Source organism: Myotis nattereri (genome assembly GCF_964212035.1).
Source record: "Myotis nattereri genome assembly, chromosome: 2".
Taxonomy (NCBI): Eukaryota; Metazoa; Chordata; class Mammalia; order Chiroptera; family Vespertilionidae; genus Myotis; species Myotis nattereri.
In genome coordinates, this window is record NC_138076.1 from 8,546,850 (window position 1) to 8,567,199 (window position 20,350).

A 20,350-nucleotide genomic window follows, 5' to 3' on the forward strand; every position below is an offset into this window, starting at 1 on the left:
TGAAAGAAGTGAAGTACTGTATGTAGCGACTAACAGTTGTGTAGGAATTTAGACATGAGGACATTCTGCCTCCATAAACACTAAATCCTTAAAGAAGGAATTTCCATGCATAGTTCCGCAGTTATTTGTGGCCCATGATGCTTTCTGTTGTCTTCCTGTTCTCCGTCCATACAGACTCCATCAGGCTGTGGGCTGGATGGAGATGAAGAATCTTGTTCTTTCTAATAAGGGCTGGGACCCCTGGGGATGGGTAGAGAGTAATTCTTACTCAGATGCGGAGAGCAGTGACAACACATGTTTATATGTTTTATCTAAGTATGAAGCAGTCATATGGCAAGAAGTAGTAGAGCCCTGACTAGGGAGACCAAAACAAACAAACAAACAAACAAAAAAGTAAAAATAAGAATAAATTAAGTTTTGAAGGAAGCTGTGAAGATAGACGCAAGCTCAGAGTATCTGCTTCTCTCCCAGCCCTTAGAGACAGTTTCCATTTTAAGAGCCCAAATTGTGGAACCTCTCAAATACGTGTTATGTGACTTTGGTTTTATCATCTAATTCAGTGATGGCGAACCTTTGACACGTGTGTCAGAGGTGACACACGAACTCATCTTTTTGGTTGATTTTTCTTTGTTAAATGGCATTTAAATATATAAAAAAATACCAAAAATATAAATCTTTGTTTTACTATGGTTGCAAATATCAAAAAATTTCTATATGTGACACGGCACCAGAGTTAAGTTAGGGTTTTTCAAAATGCTGACACGCCGAGCTCAAAAGGTTCACCATCACTGATCTAATTAGTGCTGTACACTAAAGCGAACATACCTATCATTGGGAAACTATACCAGACTACTTGCCAAAGGCTTGAGAAGTTGTGATTAAAGTTATTTGTCAGTGTAGGGCTCTAAAAATATTAAGTCTAAAAGCACTAGAATTTAAAAATTCTTCTCAGTTTCTCAATTTTTCCCCCACAAAATAAACTTCTTAAAAATTACAATAAAATGTACTGACCACTTAATTTTATAGCAAGTTACTCAGGGATTAGAAAATAGTATTAAGTAATTGGGAGTGTATTTCTTTTATGCATTAAATGGTGTTTGTCTATAGGATTATGATTATTTATGGTTTTAAAAAAATGTTTCTTGGGAAAGCGTTGAATATTATGTTAATTTGTAGCATAAAGGAATTCTTTTCTTTCATGAGTGTAATTGTACACTAAAGGTTTTTAAAAGTATTTCAAATAAGGAATCTTAAAACTATGGCTTTTTGTTTGTTTTCAATAACAGTGGTCATAAAGACAGATGGCACTGTTGGCACGTGACCCAGCGGATAGTGAGAAACAGCCCAGCCGGGAGCTATAAATGGTCTCCTCCTGGTTGGTGGCCCAGAGCTTGGGGCTGTGTTTGGATGCCCATCCTGAGAACAGTGATGGCCCCAGGCTTGTTGGTTGGATGAGGGTGATAGTAATATTAGCCATTTAGATCTCCTTAGTGATGTGCCAGGGCTAATATTTATGGAGCACCCCTCCAAATAAAGAACCCCCACATTTTTGTTAACATTACTTAGTTAACTTTTTATCCTCCAAAACCATTAAGCAGGCCCAATTACATTATACATGTTTATGATCATTTTGGTATGTGATCAATTAAATTTTTTTCCTCTTTAATGTATTCTTACTAGCCTGATAGTGGGATTTTAATTCTGTAATTCTCTCCCCCACACGCCACCCCTTTATTTTGCCAAGCAGTAACTTTTTACAATTAAAAAATTTTAAGAAACATTTTTAAAACTTGCTGTTACATAGACTTTATGGAATAAGAAGTTAAAATCCTGTGGCACCTAGAGAAAACCACATAGTTTGGTATATGTGTTTCCAAACATTTTGCATGTTTTTGTACTTTCTGCCATTCTGTTGATTTGTTTCTATATTTGCATCATTTGATTTGATTTCTGAAAGAGAAAAAAATCCTTCCTTAATTCTTTATTTCAAACAATTTTTAACTAACAAAAACATTTAGTTGCTTTCCCAAAAGAACTTTATAATCTGATAGGTGAATCTTATTGCTTGTTTAGATGTTCATACCTTTGGTTTTATTTTTATATATGATTTATTCATTCAGTAATCTGTGTCTTTTCTTCTTACATTTCAGAGTCCTGTGTATGGAAATTCACATGAGTCAGTTCAGTCTAGAAGAGTAGTAATTTCTCATAATATGGATAAAGCTCTGAAAGAAGGTAAGGATCTAATGAGAGTACATAATTACCATATAGAGCAATTCATTATATTTATTCTAAAAGGAAAATTATCTCTAGCAAACTTATCTATCAGTCTTGTCTGAGTATAGCATTCGGATATTTTTCCTCATGAATTTTTATTTGATGACTAATTACATCTTCATTGTGTAAAGTCTCTAGAACTCTTTTCATCTTGCAAAACTGAAACTCTATACCTATTAAACAATTCCTACTCCCCCTTTCCCAGCCCCTGGCAATCTGCTTTCTGTTTATGAATTTGACTTTTAAGTTCCTCACATAAATGGAATCATATAGTATTTGTCCTTTTGTATTTAGCTTATTTACTTAGCATAAGGTCCTCAGGATTCATCAGTGTTGTAGCATGTATCAGTATATCTTTCCTTTTAAGGCTCATTAATATTCCATCCTAAATGAACATGTCATGCCTAAGTGCAGAGAAACTTCTAAATCTTAAATAATTTTAGAAAGACCATGTTTATAGCAGCATTATTCACAATAGCCAAAAGTTGGAGGCAACCCATGTGTCCAGTGATGGATAATGAAGGGATAAACAAAATGTGATCTATACATAAAACGGAATATTGCGTTCACTATATATGGTGCCAGCTAGGGTACTGGAAATATCGAGGGGAACACTATGTAAAGTGCTTGATTATCTAACTACTCAGCTTCATACCCGAAACCAATGCAAAATAAAATTGGAGGGAAACACAGGAAACACAGGAAAATAAAAAATAAAAAAGATAGTATGGCCAAGAGAGTGCCCTTATCTCACTTAGGTTGCTATATCAGTGACAGCTCAGCCCCCAAATCAAAAAAGCAAACGTAAAATTAGGCTTCAAATTGCTGTTTTACGAAGATTAATTCAAAATGTATACTTTAGTAATAAAGTATATTAATCACATGGTCCTTGCCAATATATTAACAAACAATATTCCAAAGCTTTTCTACACAATAAACAAAATAATACATTTTTTTAAATCCTCACTTGAAGATAGGTTTTTTATTGATTTTAGAGAGACAGAGGAAAGGAGAGAGAGAGAAACATCAATGTGAGAGAGAAACATCTATCAGTTGCATCTTGTATGCACCCTGACCAGGAATTACACCCAAAACCTAGCTATGTTCTCTGATCAGGAATTAAACCGGCAGCCTTCCTGGTATACAGGACTGAGCCTTCTGGCCAAGGCAACAAAGTAATTATTTAAAACTAGAGTCCCGGTGCATGAAATTCCTGCACTCGGAGGGTTGGGGGGGGGGGGATCCCTCAGCCCGGTCTGCGCCCTCTCACAGTCTGATTGAGAGGGAGCCTTGGGGGAATGTCTGACTGACGGCTTAGCACCACTGCGGAGGTGGGAGAGGCTCCCGCCACTGCTGCAGTGATCGCCGGTCATGAGCCCAGCTTCAGGCTGAGTGGTGCTCCCCCTGTGGGAGCACACTGACCACCAGGGGGCAGCTCCTTCATTGAGCATCTGCCCCTGGTGGTCAGTGCACATCATAGCGACCGATCGTTCTGCAGTTCAGTCAATTTGCATATTAGCTTTTTATTATATAAGAATTTAATAGAAAATCAACATGGATAAATTAAAAACAAAATTGCCTACTAAAAATTTTGGACATTTAAATTAAGAAGGAATTAGAACCTAAAAAGGTGTCCAGAAGGCTAAGCTGCTAAATGGCTTTATAAACTTTTAGAAAATCTGTAGTGATTATAATATGCATGTTTAGAATATTTTAATTTACATTTCTAAACTCTGGGACCAGTATATTTAATTGAAATTCTGAATATTATTAGCTATTTTTAGTGGACTTGCCTTGATAAAGTTGAGGGTCTTTTGATATGCTTGTAAATTATATCAGAGATATTTATTAAGGCAATAGTAATTTAAGTTCAGTTTATATGAAATGCTTAAGAACATTTATTTTAAAATTTCCCCCTGAAGTTAGATTAAACTAACATTGTACCATTTTATCTTTATATATCTACTAGAGGCTCAGTGCATGAATTCGTGCACAGGTGGGGTCCCTTGGCCTGGCTGGCGATCAGGGCCCATCGGGGCTGTCTCCTGCCCCGATGAGGGCCCAGGGCCGATCAGGGTGGGCCGGCCAGGGGGAGGGACCGCAGAAGGTTGGCTGTGGGAGCACACTGACCACCAGGGGGCAGCTCCTGCGCTGAGCGTCTGCCCCCTGGTAGTCAGTGCATATCATAGCGACCGGTGGTTCGGTCATTCAGTTGCTCAGTCGCTTTGGCTTTTATATATATTTCCTTTTAGAAAGTATAATTTAAAAGCAGATTCATTTTAAGAGTTGAGTAAATTACAAGGCGTATATGTGTGTCTGCATGTTTGTATGTGGATTTTTTTGTTGTTGCTACTAACGTGGGCAATATAACTTAGGATTTATCTTTTAAAAACTTAAGTTTTTATAGATTGAATTACTGAAAAGAAAGAAGTAAGCCCTAGCCAGTATGCTCAGTGGATAGAGCGTCAGCCTGTGACTAAAGGGTCCCAGGTTTGATTCCGGTCAAGGGCACATGCCCGGGTTATGGGCTGGATCCCCAGTAGGGAGCTTGCAAGAGACAGCCAATGATTCTCTCATCATTGATGTTTCTCTCTCTCTCTCCTCCCTTTCTGAATCCAATAAAATATACATATTAAAAAAAAGATATTAAGTCTCCTATAATTGCTCCTAATTTCCTGCTATAATTTGAAATTAAATTTTAACAAAAGAAAAAATGCTTTTATTTTCCAAACCTTTTGGATTGCAGCTTTATATGCTGTTAGTTAAAAATTCTATAGCATGAAAACTTTAATAAAAGAGCTAGACAGAGAGACTTGCACATAAATGAACTAGCAATGTTTTGGTGGCCCTCATGCTCTTGTTACTTGGCATTGGGATGTGTAGACAAGGGCCTTTAGAGGTCATGTAACCCCACCCGTCAGCTCAGGGAGTAATTTTTTCTATGTCATTCTTAGTCGTTGGCTATCTAGCTTGTTTAAAAGTTTCTTATGATGGAATGTTCACCGTCTAACCTGACAGCCTCTTGAATAGCTTATTGTTTTTATTCAGTTCCTCCGTATGGTAAACGTTAATAAATTACCTCTTCGTGATTTCTACCCATTGGTCCTATTTTTGCCTTCTAGAGAAATTTGAAAGTACAGCCTCTTACATATCTTTTTCATACAAATAGGTTTTATTTAAACAATCTGGTTATCCGTTGGATGAGGGAGCTATTTGATATTTTTCACATCTTTACTCATGTGGCTTGTTCTACCTTCGTCTGCTGAGTAGGAAGAATATGTGACGGGCAGAAGACTTGGCTCTGCCACTAGTTGACTTTGAGCAAGTTATTTTACTTCTCAGAACTCTGTCTGTGGAGGGGGTGAAACTCAGTTACTGTGTAGAAACCGTGGTCTACTTGTTTGTTGCCAATAATTGAGATTGTAGGATTGGTTCATTCCTATTTTGCAATAATTTCTTACATCTGGGTCAGAAATAATTTCTGCTTTTCTCTTGATGGAATAGGCCAGTGGTCGGCAAACTGTGACTCACGAGCCACATGTGGCTCTTTGGCCCCTTAAGTGTGGCTCTTCCACAAAATACCACATGCAGGCGTGCACGTACAGCGCGATTGAAACTTCGTGGCCCAGGCGCAGAAGTCGGTATTTTGAGGAAGAGCCACACTCAAAGGGCCAAAGAGCCACGCGTGGCTCGCGAGCCACAGTTTGCCGACCACTGGAATAGGCCAATTAGGGATGAGACGTGTGTACTTGTTGCCGAATCTAGGAAGCATAACAGCTATTTGTTCAAATGGATATCTGGAAGTGAGCAGAAAATTGTCGAAGGGCCTAGGAGAGTCATTTGTTGCTTTTGCTTTTGTTTCGCCTTTTCTTTCGTGTTCAGCGGATATTGATTCACCTTGCATGCTGGAAGCCTCTATAAATATTTATTTAATGAACAGTGAAAGATTGAGGTAGATCATTTTCTTCTTTTCAGTGCCTGCCCCTTCAAGCAAGTAATTCTTCTCAGCTATAAGGCTCAGTTTTATTAAGTATCTTCTCAACATGACTGAGGCCAATGGAATCACTTTGAGGATATATCTAAAAACCTTAGTATGTGTCTGTGAACAAAACTTTTTTTTTTAAAGGAGAAAATATCTTTATTTTGCCAAATCGTTCTAGGAAAATACAGTTATCTCCTATATGCTCCAAAATATTAAGAACAAATATAGTTGGACCACACAAATTACTTCATTTCACTAAATGCTCATTCTTAAGTTATGCTGCTTCATTTTATATTTGCTTACAATGCAAATGTTTTGCTCATTGGATGATTTAAGGCCATTTGTAGCAGTTTTATGTAAAAAGTCTAGTTTCTTTGTAAAACGTAGAAGATTAAATTCTCTGTTTACATCTTTTTCTTTCTATGTTCAGCCCAATTTGTGCCAAGCTTATGTGAACAAAACTTTTGATGCTCTGTGAATGCTTTTGAACTTTGGGATTTAAGATGCTACTTTGTAAATTGTTATAAAGCTGAGAAATTCTGGAAATATGGAAAAGCATTGGATACGCTTTCCTGGTTGATGTTCTGAGGAAAAAGCCATCACAGGATATTAGAAAAGAGTAGTGCTTGCTCTGAGCAGTGGGCTTTTGCAGGCATGGGGGATCTCCACACAGAGTGGATACCAAGCCTGAGCTGGAGGCTCCATTTGCCACTTGGTTTTCTACAAATCATGACCCCTTCTGCCCCTTCCTGCAAAAAAACCCCAAATAAAATAACAACTTAAAGTTGGTGTGTAGCGGCCAAGGTGAGTAAAATGAGCACCACGTCGTAGGCTAAAGCGTTATTTGAGAATTATGGGTTAGTCATTTGGGTGCCAGGTGTGGAATAAGTCAGGATCCTAAGTTACATTTTGTTTCACAGGATTCCTGGGGATAAACCAATGTGTAGTAGACAAGCAAAGCCAAGCAGGAAATGAGGTATGGTCACATCAAAGTGAAACCAAGTCAAGTGGTGTTTGAAAAACGAAAGAAAAAAAGCTAGTAAAATAAATAGTGATTAATAAATAGCCCAGGTCCTTCAGTGGGAGCAGGGGTATGCGGCTAAATGTTTGGCTTCCTGGAGCTCTTGGAGAAGTCACACTCAAGCCCAGTAACATTTTTAATTTCTAGAAGGCCTGATTTCTTGCAAAAGAGCATTCATTGACTTCCCCATTTTTTCCTACTGGACTTAACACTACGTCAGTTGGGAAAGACGTGTGTACAGGGTAGATCTCCAACATCAAAGCATGCCAAAAAAGGGTGAATTTGGAGCTGAGAGGCAGCACATTGATATGACCTGTCCACTCCGTAAGGGTGTGGCCACTAAGATGCTCTGTTTTAGATGGCTTGGCACCAAGAGAGACTGTTTAAAAATTGGGCTGTCCAAGAAAATCCAGGACATATGGTCACCAGTCACCACGCCCCAGGACTTCTAGTTCGATGAGAATCTTTCATTTTCAGAGAGTTTAGGGAAGATTGTCTTTTTTTGTTTTGTTTTCTACTCTCTTTATACCTCAAACAGTGAATATTCAGTGGTAGGTGGCCAGTCTCCAGTGGAAATGCCGCCATGGTGCTGCTTCCTTCGTCTGAGTTTTCTTATTGCTCTGTTTGTTCTCGTAGTGTTTGACTACAGTTACAGAGATTACGTGCTGTCCTGGTATGGGAACCTCAGCAAAGATGAGGGGCAGCTTTACAACCTGCTCCTGGAAGACTTCTGGGAAATTGCCAAACAGCTGCACCACAGACTGAGCCACGTGGATGTGGTGAAAGTCGTCTGCAACGACGTGGTGCGAACCCTGCTCACCCACTTCTGTGACCTGAAAGCTGCGAATGCCAGGTAAACGTTATAACATGAAAACCTTCCCGCCTTTCTTCCCATGGGGTCACAGTCAAGACCGAACTCTAGAATATTGTGTCTTGCTGACAGTTGCCTTGAAATGTAGACATAGTGAAGGGAATAATTATAGTGTTATGATCAAATAGATTTTTAAAAAATAACTTTGTAATAGAAAACCACTTTATAGACTTGTTTAATTTTGTAAATAACTTAAACAGTGAAGAGAATTTTATTGAGTCAGCACTATCATGAATTATTTATAGTATTATGGATACCTAGAAATAGCAAAAAAAAAATTAATATGTTTTTATTGATTTTAGAGAGGGAGGGAGAGATAGAAACATCAATGATGAGAGAGAATCATTGATTGACTGCCTCCTGCACACCCCTTACTGGGGATCAAGCCCACGACATAGGTATGTGCCCTGACTGGGAATTGAACTGTGACCTCCTGGTCGACACTCAACCACTAGCCACACCGGCAAGGCTAGAAATAAAAAATTTAAGCATAAGGTTTTATAGTGTCAGTGACTTTAAATTTTTAGAAAAGTTTAATGATTTTTGTGTGTGTGTGAGTCCTGTGTTAATAGCATCACCATACCCTGAAAATTGATTTTTAAGGAAACTTAATAATGGAGCTTGTGGGATATAATTAGAGATGTTTCCATGTGAAAATTGCTAGCCTGAGGCTCGTTGGCCTTTTGTACTGTCACACTGGAAAGGTTTGTGCAGTAGGCGTTGGCATCCTTATTGGGCCGGTGGTGACTCACATTCTTTTCTAAGAAGGGCTGGCGTGTGCGTTTATCAGAAAGCGGCTCCGTTCCTCCCTGTGATGTGCTCAGTGGTCCTGGTTGCTCAACATGCTTGTGCAGCAGCTGCCGTGCAGGCTCGGCTTTTTGCCTCTTTCCCTATAGTGTCTTCTCTCCCAAAGTCTTACTCGGCTCAGGTTTATGGGCCCAAAGCCCACAGCCATCACATGCCTATTAGTTTCCAGCTTTCTGCCCCCAGTGTTTTGCAAACTTGTAAAAACTGGAACCCATAGTAAGAAATACATTTTATATCATGACCCAATTTTGTGAAATAGTACTCTTATTATATGTGATAACTGATATTTTTTGTTTCTTAACATTTTTTTAAAATGGTGTTTGAGACTAAGTAAATTTATTTTATTCCGTGTGGGCTATAACTCATGGTTTGAAAAAATGACTGTAGGGCAGCGATTCTCAGATTTTTTGGTCTCAGGAGCCCTCTATACTCTTAAAAGTTATTGAGAGCCTAAAAGAGCTTGTGTTTGTGGGTTCCATCTCGTGGTGTGCTGGGGCCAGCTTGTCCTGGTTTGTGGGAGCTGACTCTGAGTTCTGTGACATCAGGTTGTTAGTGTGTAATTGCCCAGGGTGGGGGTGCTTACACCGTGAAATGGATGAATGCTACAAATCGGAGCTTTTTCCCCCTCCTTTGGAGAGCTGGTTGTTAAACATTTACTAGCTCACCACTTGTTATTACATCTATCAATATTTACCATATTAGATATTAAAACTAAGAAACTTTAAAGTGCAAGTATACACTTCCCATTAACCATCAGAGTGATGATGTCATCGCACATTCTATAGCCTCCGGAAAACTCCGCTGCACTTGTTAGACTGAGAGTGAAAAAACATGACATTTTTATGCTCCTGTGACTATAGTTCTGCCCTCAGGGACCCCCGGAAAGGGCCCTGGGGACACATAGGAGTCTCCAGACCACCCTTTGAATATTGCTGTTTACGAAGAAGTTAACTTCCAGTAAGAGGGGATGTGAACTAATGAGGAAAGTGAGGGGTAGGAGTGTGGGTTTCCTCCCCAGAGTCTCAGAAGCTTTAGCCTCTCCTTTCGAGGGTCCAGCAGCCCCCAGGGCACCTGCTGATCTGCAGTGGGCCGCTGTGTGAAGTGCTCCACAGTTCTACCTGGCAGACTCTGCCAAGACTTCTTTGAATTCAGAGGGAGCTCATTTTAAAGTAAATCATTTAAATTATGGCCCAGTAGAGGACAGTGTTTAAATCAGTGTTTTATTCAGTTAGAAGGCTGATTGATTTAGGTTTGGGAGAAGAGCAAATGTTTGAGAAATTAGTATTTTTGTGATTATCTAATTTTAACATAAGAATATATTTTTCATTGAGACATTTACCAGCTTCTGAAATTACTGCTTTTGTGAATAACATAAAAATGTTATAGACAAAGCATCAGAGTAAAAGAAATAGAGCATTGATTTCATTTGAGAAACTCCTTTTCTTTGGGCTTCTAGCCGTCTTATGCCCAGGGTAGATTTATTTTGCTGATATCTTGGGTTCTGCCTACACGTTCTAGTTGATGGTCCTTATTAAATAAAAGACTCTATCACTGTTCCCTGGGATTATGGATATTTTAAAAAGTGCCGATAGGTCACTGGCATTTTGATATAGATGATCATGCGTGCCCTGGAGGTGAAGCCTGGAGAACTAATGTCACCTTCTACACATCATATATGAGACTGGTGGACTGCACAGGTTCGTTGGCTAAGATCTGTCCTTGCCTGCCCCGGCTAACCCGTGCCCTCGTCCTAGAAATCTCCACGAATGTGCAGGTATCCACTGAGTGTGAAATGGCTTGGCAGCCTGGGAGGCTCCACTTGAATTGGCCACTGTCAGACAAGAGGATAATAAATTGCATTAATAAAAGCAGCACAGCCTCTGGTTGACGAGGCCATTGCATGGGGGCGGCTTTCCGGTCAGCCTGTTTCTATCGCCAGGCCAACATTCTGTTGCTGCTTTAAGCCCATCCAGATCACATTTAATTCTTGCCTCTGCTTCCTCTTCCTTTGTCCCATCTGTCTTGTTCCAGTAGGTTTCAGGAAAATCTAAGAAAGATGGTTTTTTGTGCTATTAAATCGATAGCATCTTTAACTTTGTAGTCTCTTTACAGTCTCCGTGTTTTGTTTACCAGCTGAGCACCGGCATGCTGTTTAAGGGGGAAGAATAATGTTTTTATTCACGTATTTTCCTTCTTTAACTCTGCAATTTTTTCTCCTCTCATCTTTGCAATCTCTGATTATGGCGTAGTGTAAATAATCTGTACTTGACAGTTATTTCTCCTATTTATTACCTCTGTGTTTTGGACCATTCACTTAAGCACTTAGATCTTTAATATTCTCACCTATAAAATGGTGGTGATCATATATACTTCTTGGTGTAGATGGAAAAATGAAGTAATAGTGAATATAAGACATTTACAAAAAGTTCTTTTCCTCATTCAAGGAATGAGAACCCAGAAGTAAGGAAAAGGAAGTGCAGGAAACAGATTCATACTGAATAAAAAGGATGCTGCCAGGATTAGGGCTACAGTCTACCAGAAAGCAAGACGCACATCTACCAGAAGGCAAGACGCACATCTGCTGACCCAGAAGCAGGCATTTGACTCGCGATTCTTTCTTGGCTTCTGAGGCAATACCTGATGTCCGCATGCTAGGGAGCATCCTGGGGATATCCTGCGGAGAGCTGGCAGAGGGTATCGGGAAGCATTCACCTTTCCCTTTCCAGAGATCAGGCTTGTTTGGCCAACCTTCTGTCTGGCTCGCTCCGAAGGTGTTCCCCTGACTTAGCTCTAGGAGGGCGAGGAATTGGTGCAAGTCGAGGATCAGGCTCGTCATGATCTGCCTTCCACAGGGACAGAGAAGGGATGTGTACACTTTGAGAGGGCTTTTGCTATTATTTAAAGAAGCCTCTCTTGTAAAAGTGTATTATTTTTTGGACAACTTTCCCCAACGCTATTAACCAAACATATATCTATCTATATAAAAGGCTAAGTGTCCATCCTTCCCTCCAACCGGTTGCTGTGATGTGCACTGACCACCAGGGGACAGACGCCCAAGGCAGGAGCTGCTGTGATGTGCTCTGGCCATTTAAAAAGAAACGGTATTGCGAACCTGGCGCTGACAAACTAACACTCAGCTTCCCCCAAGTCGGACACAGGCCCCGCCACACCCTGGAGCGACACCCCACCAAATACTCGACACCGCCAAGACCCTGTGGTGCAAAATGCAGCCCACAGCCCAGCCTGGAAACAGTCGTGTGGGTGCGGGGTAATGATATTACGTAGCAATGCCCGGCTTCCTCTCCCTAGCGACTAGCCTCCTTGAACCCAGGAACCCGGATTGCTTTATAGCCAGGTGCAAATATTTTACAGTTCAACCAAATGTCTGTGAAGTGTTTTCCCATGCCTCATCTCATTTGGTCCTCACAGAAGTCCTGGAGTAGGTAGATTGGAAACTCAGTAGGATCCTATTTTCTTTTCATTAGCAAGAAAACAGAGATTTAGAAAGTTTAGAAACTTGACCCAACTGAAAAGAAGAAAGAAATGGTGGAACTTGAAAATGACTTCAGGTTTTCTCACTGCGTACAATATAGTTAAACACTGCTGCCATTAAATATGTTACCCTTTTTTCTGCCTGCGTGATCTACAATAATAATCTGCTTCATGTTGATATTTACTGCTGTGTTGCTGACAATTGCCTGAAAGAGAAGTTGGGCTTCTTCACTGGGCTGGTTTAAGTTTAGCTAAATCAGAAAGCAGGTCTAATTAAGCAAGTTTATTTATATATGTAAAAGGCTAAGCTGACTCGTGCATGTTCGATACATATAAAGCTCTCACTGGTAATCGCACACATGTGTTTTGATCTGTCATTGTCGATCATGGATTTGGTCGACACTTCTATTATAGAGAAAGGGCGAATTGTGATATTAAAATATTTCTTCTAATTAATTTCCTTTCAATGTGCATGAGTCTGCACTGGGACACTAGTTTTAAAATAAAGCATCATTCTTAAAAGTGCTTGAAATGGCAAAGTAGCATCTAAATCTTACTGTATTAAAATAGCAACTCTAGCCAAGACTGGTTTGGCTCAGTGGATAGAGCGTCGGCCTGCGGACTGAAAGGTCCCAGGTTCGATTCCGGTCAAGGGCATGTACCTGGGTTGCGGGCACATCCCCAGTGGGGGATGTGCCGGAGGCGGCTGATCGATGTTTCTCTCTCATCGATGTTTCTGACTATCTCTCTCCCTTTCTCTCTGTAAAAAATCAATAAAATATATTTAAAAAAAATCAACTCTAGCTGGCAGCATAGCTAGAGTTTAAAATAATTAAAGGTGCCATTTTTATTATTATTATTATTATTTATTTATTTTTAATCTTCACCCAAGGATATTTTTCCATTCATTTTTAAAGAGAGTGCAAGAGAGAGGGAAGAACAGAGAGAAACATCGATGTGAGAGAAACACATCGACTGGTTGCCTCTTACAGGAGCCCCAACCAGGGCTTGGGCCCAGGATGAGCCTGCAACCGAGGTACGTGCCCTTGACCACAATCAAACCCAGGACCCTTCGGTCCACAGGCTGACGCTCTATTCACTGAGCCAAACCGGCTAGGGCAAAGGTGCCATTTTTAAAATGTCAACATATTATATGTGCAAAGGCTTTCTCTTAAAATCTTTGTTGGCTTTGCTCATTAGGCTTGAATTTCTGTAGTTTGCTAGAGAAGACAAAGAGGAAACCTTTCTTTTTTTCGTGTACATGTTCTAGAGACTGGGCTTTAGTGTTATGCAAAAAGAAATAAAGGTTTACTTCTCAGAGACACTAGTCGTAAAGGCTCTACTATGCATTTATTTGTTTCATTTCCTGTGTAATACCTAGTAAGCTTCCTCCCCATTTGTTTAGTGGTTGGTTTGTTTTTCTTCCAGTTTTGACCAGAAGTGACAGTAAGAAGCCTGTACACTTTGCCTTTTATCTGGAAGACACTGGAAAAATGACCTTCCTAGTCATTCTTGAATTGCTATCCAGATACTGTAGGAAAAGGACGAATAGAAAGTTCTTCTATCTACTCTTCTTCACTCAGATCCTTCAAATGAATGGCCCTTGGATGGGGACGGGGTCAGTGCTGATGGAATCTGTGCCAGGGTTGGCAAAACTAGGTGGAAAGTACTCAGGAGCCTCACAGCAGGCAGTTTGCCATCGAATTATGTGGCATCAAGTCATGGACTCTCCTCAGTGGAAATACTGTAGATTTTTTAATCCCAGGATCACCCTGTCAGGACAGCTGGCTGGTACCCTGGCTTATGCTTTGTTAGAGTTTTTCTTTGAAAAGTGAAGCTGTAGATCACATTTATGATAAGATATAGGAAATTTAAAATAATCTAGCTAAAGAAATACTCATACCTTTCTGAATTACTGCTATGATTTAGGAGTAATCTATAATAATAAAAGGGTAATATGCAAATCTACTGAATAATATGCAGATCAGTGGAACGACCGTCCGGACAATCATGCCATGACACCCATTGTAGCCAGGCCAGCCAAGGCGGGTGCGATGTGAAAGGGCCCAGCCATTGCCCCATGATCGCCCCACAGAGAGAGGCCAAGACCAGCGGCCGGCAGGGCAATCAATCAGGGTCTTCATGATTGCCCCAGAGAGGGTGGCCAGGGCCGAGAGACAGCCGGAGCCACAAGGGCCCCAGCAGCTGGGACTGGGAGGCAGCCGGGGCTGGGAAGGCCTACCTTTCTGCGCATTTCATGCATTGGGCCTCTAGTGCATGTATAACTGTTGATGCTACTTAAGGTTTGAAATCCCAAATGGCCATGCATTTGTATTTTTCCAGATTAGTTGTGATAGAGAAAATGATTAACTATTGGTATTGTTGAGGAGCGGACACACTTATTAAAACTGATGTACTGCCCATTTGAAATATTTTTACCTAATGGTATATAACTGAATTGTCTCTAGAATTTTCTTTCCTGCCTTTTTCCTCTCTCATGTATTTATTTTTTAGACAAGAAGAACAGCCGAGGCCTTTTGTGTTGCATGCATGCTTAAGGAACTCGGCTGAAGAAGTAAGATTCCTACAGACGTGTTCTCGGGTTCTGGTGTTTTGTCTCCTCCCCTCAAAGGATGTCCAGTCACTCAGCTTACGTATAATGCTTGCAGAAATTCTCACAACAAAAGGTAGACTTTCATAAGTAATTCATATTACTAATGCGATAGTAATTGTGCCAATGCTTGGGCTACACACTTCTAGGACACCTGCATGGACCTTGCATACTGTAGGACATAGGAGAATTAATATACTTTTACAATGTAAGTTTAAATGTCTCTCAGAGAGGACATCATTTGTCCGTATGTGATAAAGCAATTTTATATAACATTACCAAGTGAAGAGTACATTTTGATGTTTATTATGACATAGGATATCCAGCCCTATCTATGCTCTCCATTGGGAAACTCCCATTTGGGATAGCTTTTGAATTATCCAGGCCTATAAACATTAATGAAACAACATCTGTAGTCAAACTCCAGTGTGCATCTACTTAAAATGCCTTTGCTATAAGATTCATTGATAGCCTGGCTCCTGTGGCTCAGTGGTTGAGCATCTACCTATGAATCACTGTTCGATTCCCGGTCAGGGCACGTGCCCACGTTGCAGGCTCGATCCCTAGTAGGGGGCATGTAGGAAGCAGCCGATTAATGATTCTCTCTCATCCTGATGTTTCTCTCTCTCCCTTTCCCTTCCTCTCTGAAATCAATAAAAATATTCTTTGAAAAGATTCATTGATATGTAATATGTAACTTTGTGAGCTTGGAATAAATAAAAAATGGAACCGTACCACAATATAATGTGATTACTAGAAAAAAGTGTATCCAGGGAAATGCTTAGCCAGGATAAGAAAAATGAAAGAAGGTAGGACCTAAGAGAGATTTTTCCTATCTTAGACTTTCAAATAAATAACGTTGCATTTGATATGCATTGATTGAATATCTCATTTATTATTTCAAGATTAGCCAGCAGTGCCCATTAGCTAATATCGAATCAGCCACAGAGAAAAGGGGAACTTTTGAACCTAAAGTTAATAGAGTGAATTTGTAATAGTGCCATCGACTTTTTAACAACTCCCTCCCTCAGGTCCACTTTCAGCAGTTGGGAGAATGTTGACTTTCATCTTTTGGCAGACAGATCATATGATCCTTAGAAAAGAAATAAAAGGAAAATCGATGTACTTAATTTTGATAGCTTTGTTAGCAATTTGGTATAGATAGGCAGCCGTGCATGTGGGTATGTGTGTGTTTGAATGTTCCCCATTTGGGTAGTTTAAAGATGTTTCCCAAATGTAGTTTCAGTTTTTTGATATAAAAACAATCCTTCTAAAGGGCACTTCCCTTCTCAGCTGTGCTTTCTTCTCCCACAGTCTTGAAGCCAATGGTGGCATTCCTTAGCAATCCGGATTACATCAACCAGATGCTGCTCACCCAGCTGGAGCGCAGGGAACACGCGAACGAACATCACAAGAGAGCCTACACCTATGCTCCTTCTTACGAAGAGTTCATCAAGCTCATTAACAGCAACTCGGATGTTGAGTTCTTGAAGCAGCTAAGGTACTTGGTCCTCAGTCATAGCAGGATAATAGCTACTCATTATCATCCTCTGCCTGGTTAGGTAAAGAAAAATGTGTTTGCCGGGGCAGCAGAAATAAAGGAAGTCTATAAATCTTACCACTTAGTGATAACTAAATTTATCCAGCTTCTCCTTTAGCAGTGGAATTAGATTTTTCAAAGTATAATGTTTTTCAAATAATTAGGTTATCATAGATTGAGAGCTGTGTAGTTGTTAGGAGTGTCTGCCTAGCTGCTCTGATGCATACCTTAGGAAAGCATTGGAAGGAGATGACGTGTTTATAAAATTCACTGCCGAGCACTGTATTGATTTTCCTTTTTCTTAGGAAATGCAAAGGCCCAGGTTTGGAAATGAGGGATTCTTGACTAATAGTTTGAGAAAACACATTTGAAATATACCCCAGGAGTCTCTTTTGTAGGAAAGTTCAGTCTCACTTATTATACTACAGATATTTTAGGGGTGAGTGTGTGTGTTTTTAATTTTTCTTTTCACAGCAAGTATATGCACGTACAGTGTGATTACATGGTGCTGTGCAGCTTGCAGGCTTTCTAGGCTTCTGTCTCTAGTTACCCTGTGTCTAGTGTCCCCGGACGACAATACATGGGGAAGAAAGGACCCTCTGGTGTGCCGTTTTGCTTTAAGTACTTTTAGTAAGTCATTGATGGAAAAGTAAAACATTGGCTGAAATTCGATTTTTGGACTATTTGAGGATTTTACATTTTTCTTAAGTGCCTCTGAACTAGTGTCAACATTAAGGTGAGTTACAAAAAGCTGACAAAAATCTTTAAAATTAGAGCTAATTATTTAGTACTACTATGGGTGCTCCACCATCTGTCATTTTGTATCTGAGGACAGTTCCTCATGTTATAAATGAATTTGGTAAGAATTAATGGTTTATCTTCAAAACATACTAATCAAAGGCTCAGGATTAGAAATACTGTAAATAGCTTAATGTTGACAGTTTACCGTCCAGCAGGAAAATAAGCAGCTCAGCAAGAATTGCCCTTTAAAAGCAAAACCATGGTGTCCTCTGCCCAGGATGATGGAAACAGACCGCTCTGTCACGTTAGGCACGTTGGGGATCGCCTCCGTCTGCGTGGCCAACATCACACGAGAAATTCTGACTTTACACATTCCCCTTTCCCTCTATAAATACATGATGAAACAAAAACAGCACGAGCACTTAAATATTTCTCTAACATCACTTCCTCGTGCTCTCCAAATAGGGCAGCATTGAAGGATAGCTCTGTGGGGGTCCTGGGAAGGCAGGCCTCTGAGCACCGGGGGACTTCCAGGAAGGAGATGTGCTCAGCCGTGGAGTGGCTTTCTCAAATACTGAGATAATTCACATGCCATCAAACGCATCATTTTAAAGTGTATAGCTCAGCGGGTTTTAGTATATTCAAAGGCTGCGCAGCCGTCACCGGTAATTCCAGGATATTTTCATCCCCCTGAGAAGAAGCCTGTCCCCGTCAGCAGTCCCTTTCCACTCCTCTCCCCCAGCTCATGATCACCCCTGCTCTACTCCTGTGTCTATGGATGTGCCTGTTCTGGACATTCATCTTTCGTAGCGTTATCAGTGACTGTAGATAAATACAGGGTGGGGCAAAAGTAGGTTTACAGTTGTGAATACATGAAACAGAGTTAGTTTATCCTTGTATTATTTGTTAACTATTGTATTATTACATGAACAACTGTAAATGTACTTTTGCCCCACCCTGTAAATAAGAGTAAAATAAAATATTGCAGATTGCTAACCTCTCTTTACCACTGGCTCCTCCAACTCTATACCTGCCAGCAGCAGGAGCAGCGGAGTGCAGACAGCCGGCCAGGTGTCCCGTTGTGTGTTATTTCTGCTGCGTATGTTGAACGCTCTGTGCCTTCCACCTTACTGTCAGGCTCTGTGTTCCCAACAACATTTTTAAAGTCAAAGAGAGGACACTCAGAGGTACTTTGGTGATTCGATAATGAAACTCTGAAAGAATTAGAACCAAAAGGAATACATTTCAGAGCTGAGTTGGTGTATTGACTGAGTCCAGCTGGAATGACCTGTTCTTCTCACCTCCACCTCTTTTTTTTTCTTTCAATCCTCACCTGAAGATATTTTTCTATTGATTTTTAGAGCGAGTGGAAAGGGGGGAGGGAGAGAAAAACATTGATGTGAGAAACACGCATCGATTGTTTGCCCCTTGCATGCTCTCCAACCGGGAACCAGTCTGCAACTGAGGTACATGCCCTTGATTAGAATCGAACCTCGGACCCTTCAGTCCAAACTGGCCAGGGCTGACCTCCATCTCTTTATAAACTTGCAGTTCCTCATGTAACTTTTGGGAAGTAAGTCAATAACTTCCTCTAGAAGGGCTGCAGAGTTCCCTGTGACAGGAATGCGGGCTTCTGGAAAGAGTCATATGCATTTGGCAGCATCAGCTGTGGGACCGTGGTAATCCTGAAGATTTATGGTCCCCTCTGCAAGCTCGGCAAAGAGCCTTTGGAGAGAAAGACTGTGAGAGGCCTTTTTCTCGCTGGTCGCTACACACCTGCAGAGTTCCCTTCGGAATACCGTACTGTTGCACATACTGCGTAATCCCGAGGCAGTTTCTGTGACTGAGATAATTCCTGGGACGTTGCCGGAGGGCAGATGGATTTAGGCTATTCCATGAGCCCTAGGGTTCTACTAGCTACCAGCTGTGAAGTGCTCATTTTCCTTGTCAGGATGACAGCCGGGTAACGCTGCTGCGTTGTTCTCAGGCGCAGGGACGGTGTCAGGGAGTTCTCTTTGATATGACCCGGTGTATCTTTTCTGCATGGGGCTGTTGTCCCTGTTCACTGCATCTTAGGGGCAGACCTGAGGACTAACTACTTCCTGCACAGCTTGAACTGGAGAGATTGTAAGTCCAGGAACAATTCTGCTATAGCAGAGATTGACCATTTTGCTCAGAAAAGTAGGTGCTGGTAGGAGGTGGTGCATAAATTATCTTGTTACTTGGCTACTTACTGTTTATCTGATAGAAAAATTGCTCTCTATTCCAAGGTCAGGTCTGCCTACGGTTATTGACAGGCAAAATCGTGTTTTATCGGACTCCTGTCTAAAACCTCCATCACGGAGCTTTATCAGCTGACCAGCAGTCATGGAGCTGCTTTCTTCGGTCGCAGTCTGAACCGTTCTGTTGCTTCTCTGATAAAATGAGAGTACACTGCTGTCTGACTTTATTGTGTTCTTGGCCCCTGTCTTCAAGTTGCTCCTCAGAAAATCTTAGGGTTGGCTGCCTAAGGCAGGGACTGTGTCTTATTTAGTCTCAGCAGTTGATGAAACTGTCCACTTTTGTTTTATGCACATTTGAGAGATGGAGGCATATTTTTTAAAGGGGAAAAAAAGTCATCTAGCTCTACTAGGCTGGAATGCATTAAAAACAAAGAAACAGACAAAACGTGAAGGTGATGTTGAAGTTTTGCGGAGTTTGTTTTTCTGTTTGAGTTGGCATGAGATGCTTTCACAGTAGGACTTGAGACCTAGAAATGTTCTCTTAAAATATACTAAATTAGTGGTTTTTACCCTGGCAGTGTATTAAAATCACCCAGGCTTTAAAAAACGTACAGTAGGATAGCTCACTTTCCTTAGCTACTCCCTTTTTCTTCTTTTCTGGCATCTAGGAAGTCAAAGCGAGGATGTGATAACTGGGTTGGTATAATATTTTGAATTTTCCAGCGTCTTCTAGTAGGAGCAGTGATCAATTCTGTTAATAAAACAGGAGCCACGAAGCTGAGTGTC

General features: G+C 40.7%; 1 protein-coding gene across 2 annotated transcripts in view; it reads left to right on the top strand.

Moving 5' to 3' along the window:
- The window catches only part of SNX25 (sorting nexin 25), a 98,417-nt gene that overhangs the window by 28,633 nt on the left and 49,434 nt on the right, over nt 1-20,350 (top strand). For both annotated transcript variants that reach the window (XM_081084096.1, XM_081084095.1), the window contains exons 2-5: nt 2,151-2,235; nt 7,917-8,133; nt 14,965-15,137; nt 16,376-16,562. In XM_081084096.1, the coding sequence (XP_080940222.1) occupies nt 2,214-2,235; nt 7,917-8,133; nt 14,965-15,137; nt 16,376-16,562 (599 nt within the window). In that variant the 5' untranslated portion in view covers nt 2,151-2,213. The remainder of the gene's footprint in view (nt 1-2,150; nt 2,236-7,916; nt 8,134-14,964; nt 15,138-16,375; nt 16,563-20,350) is intronic.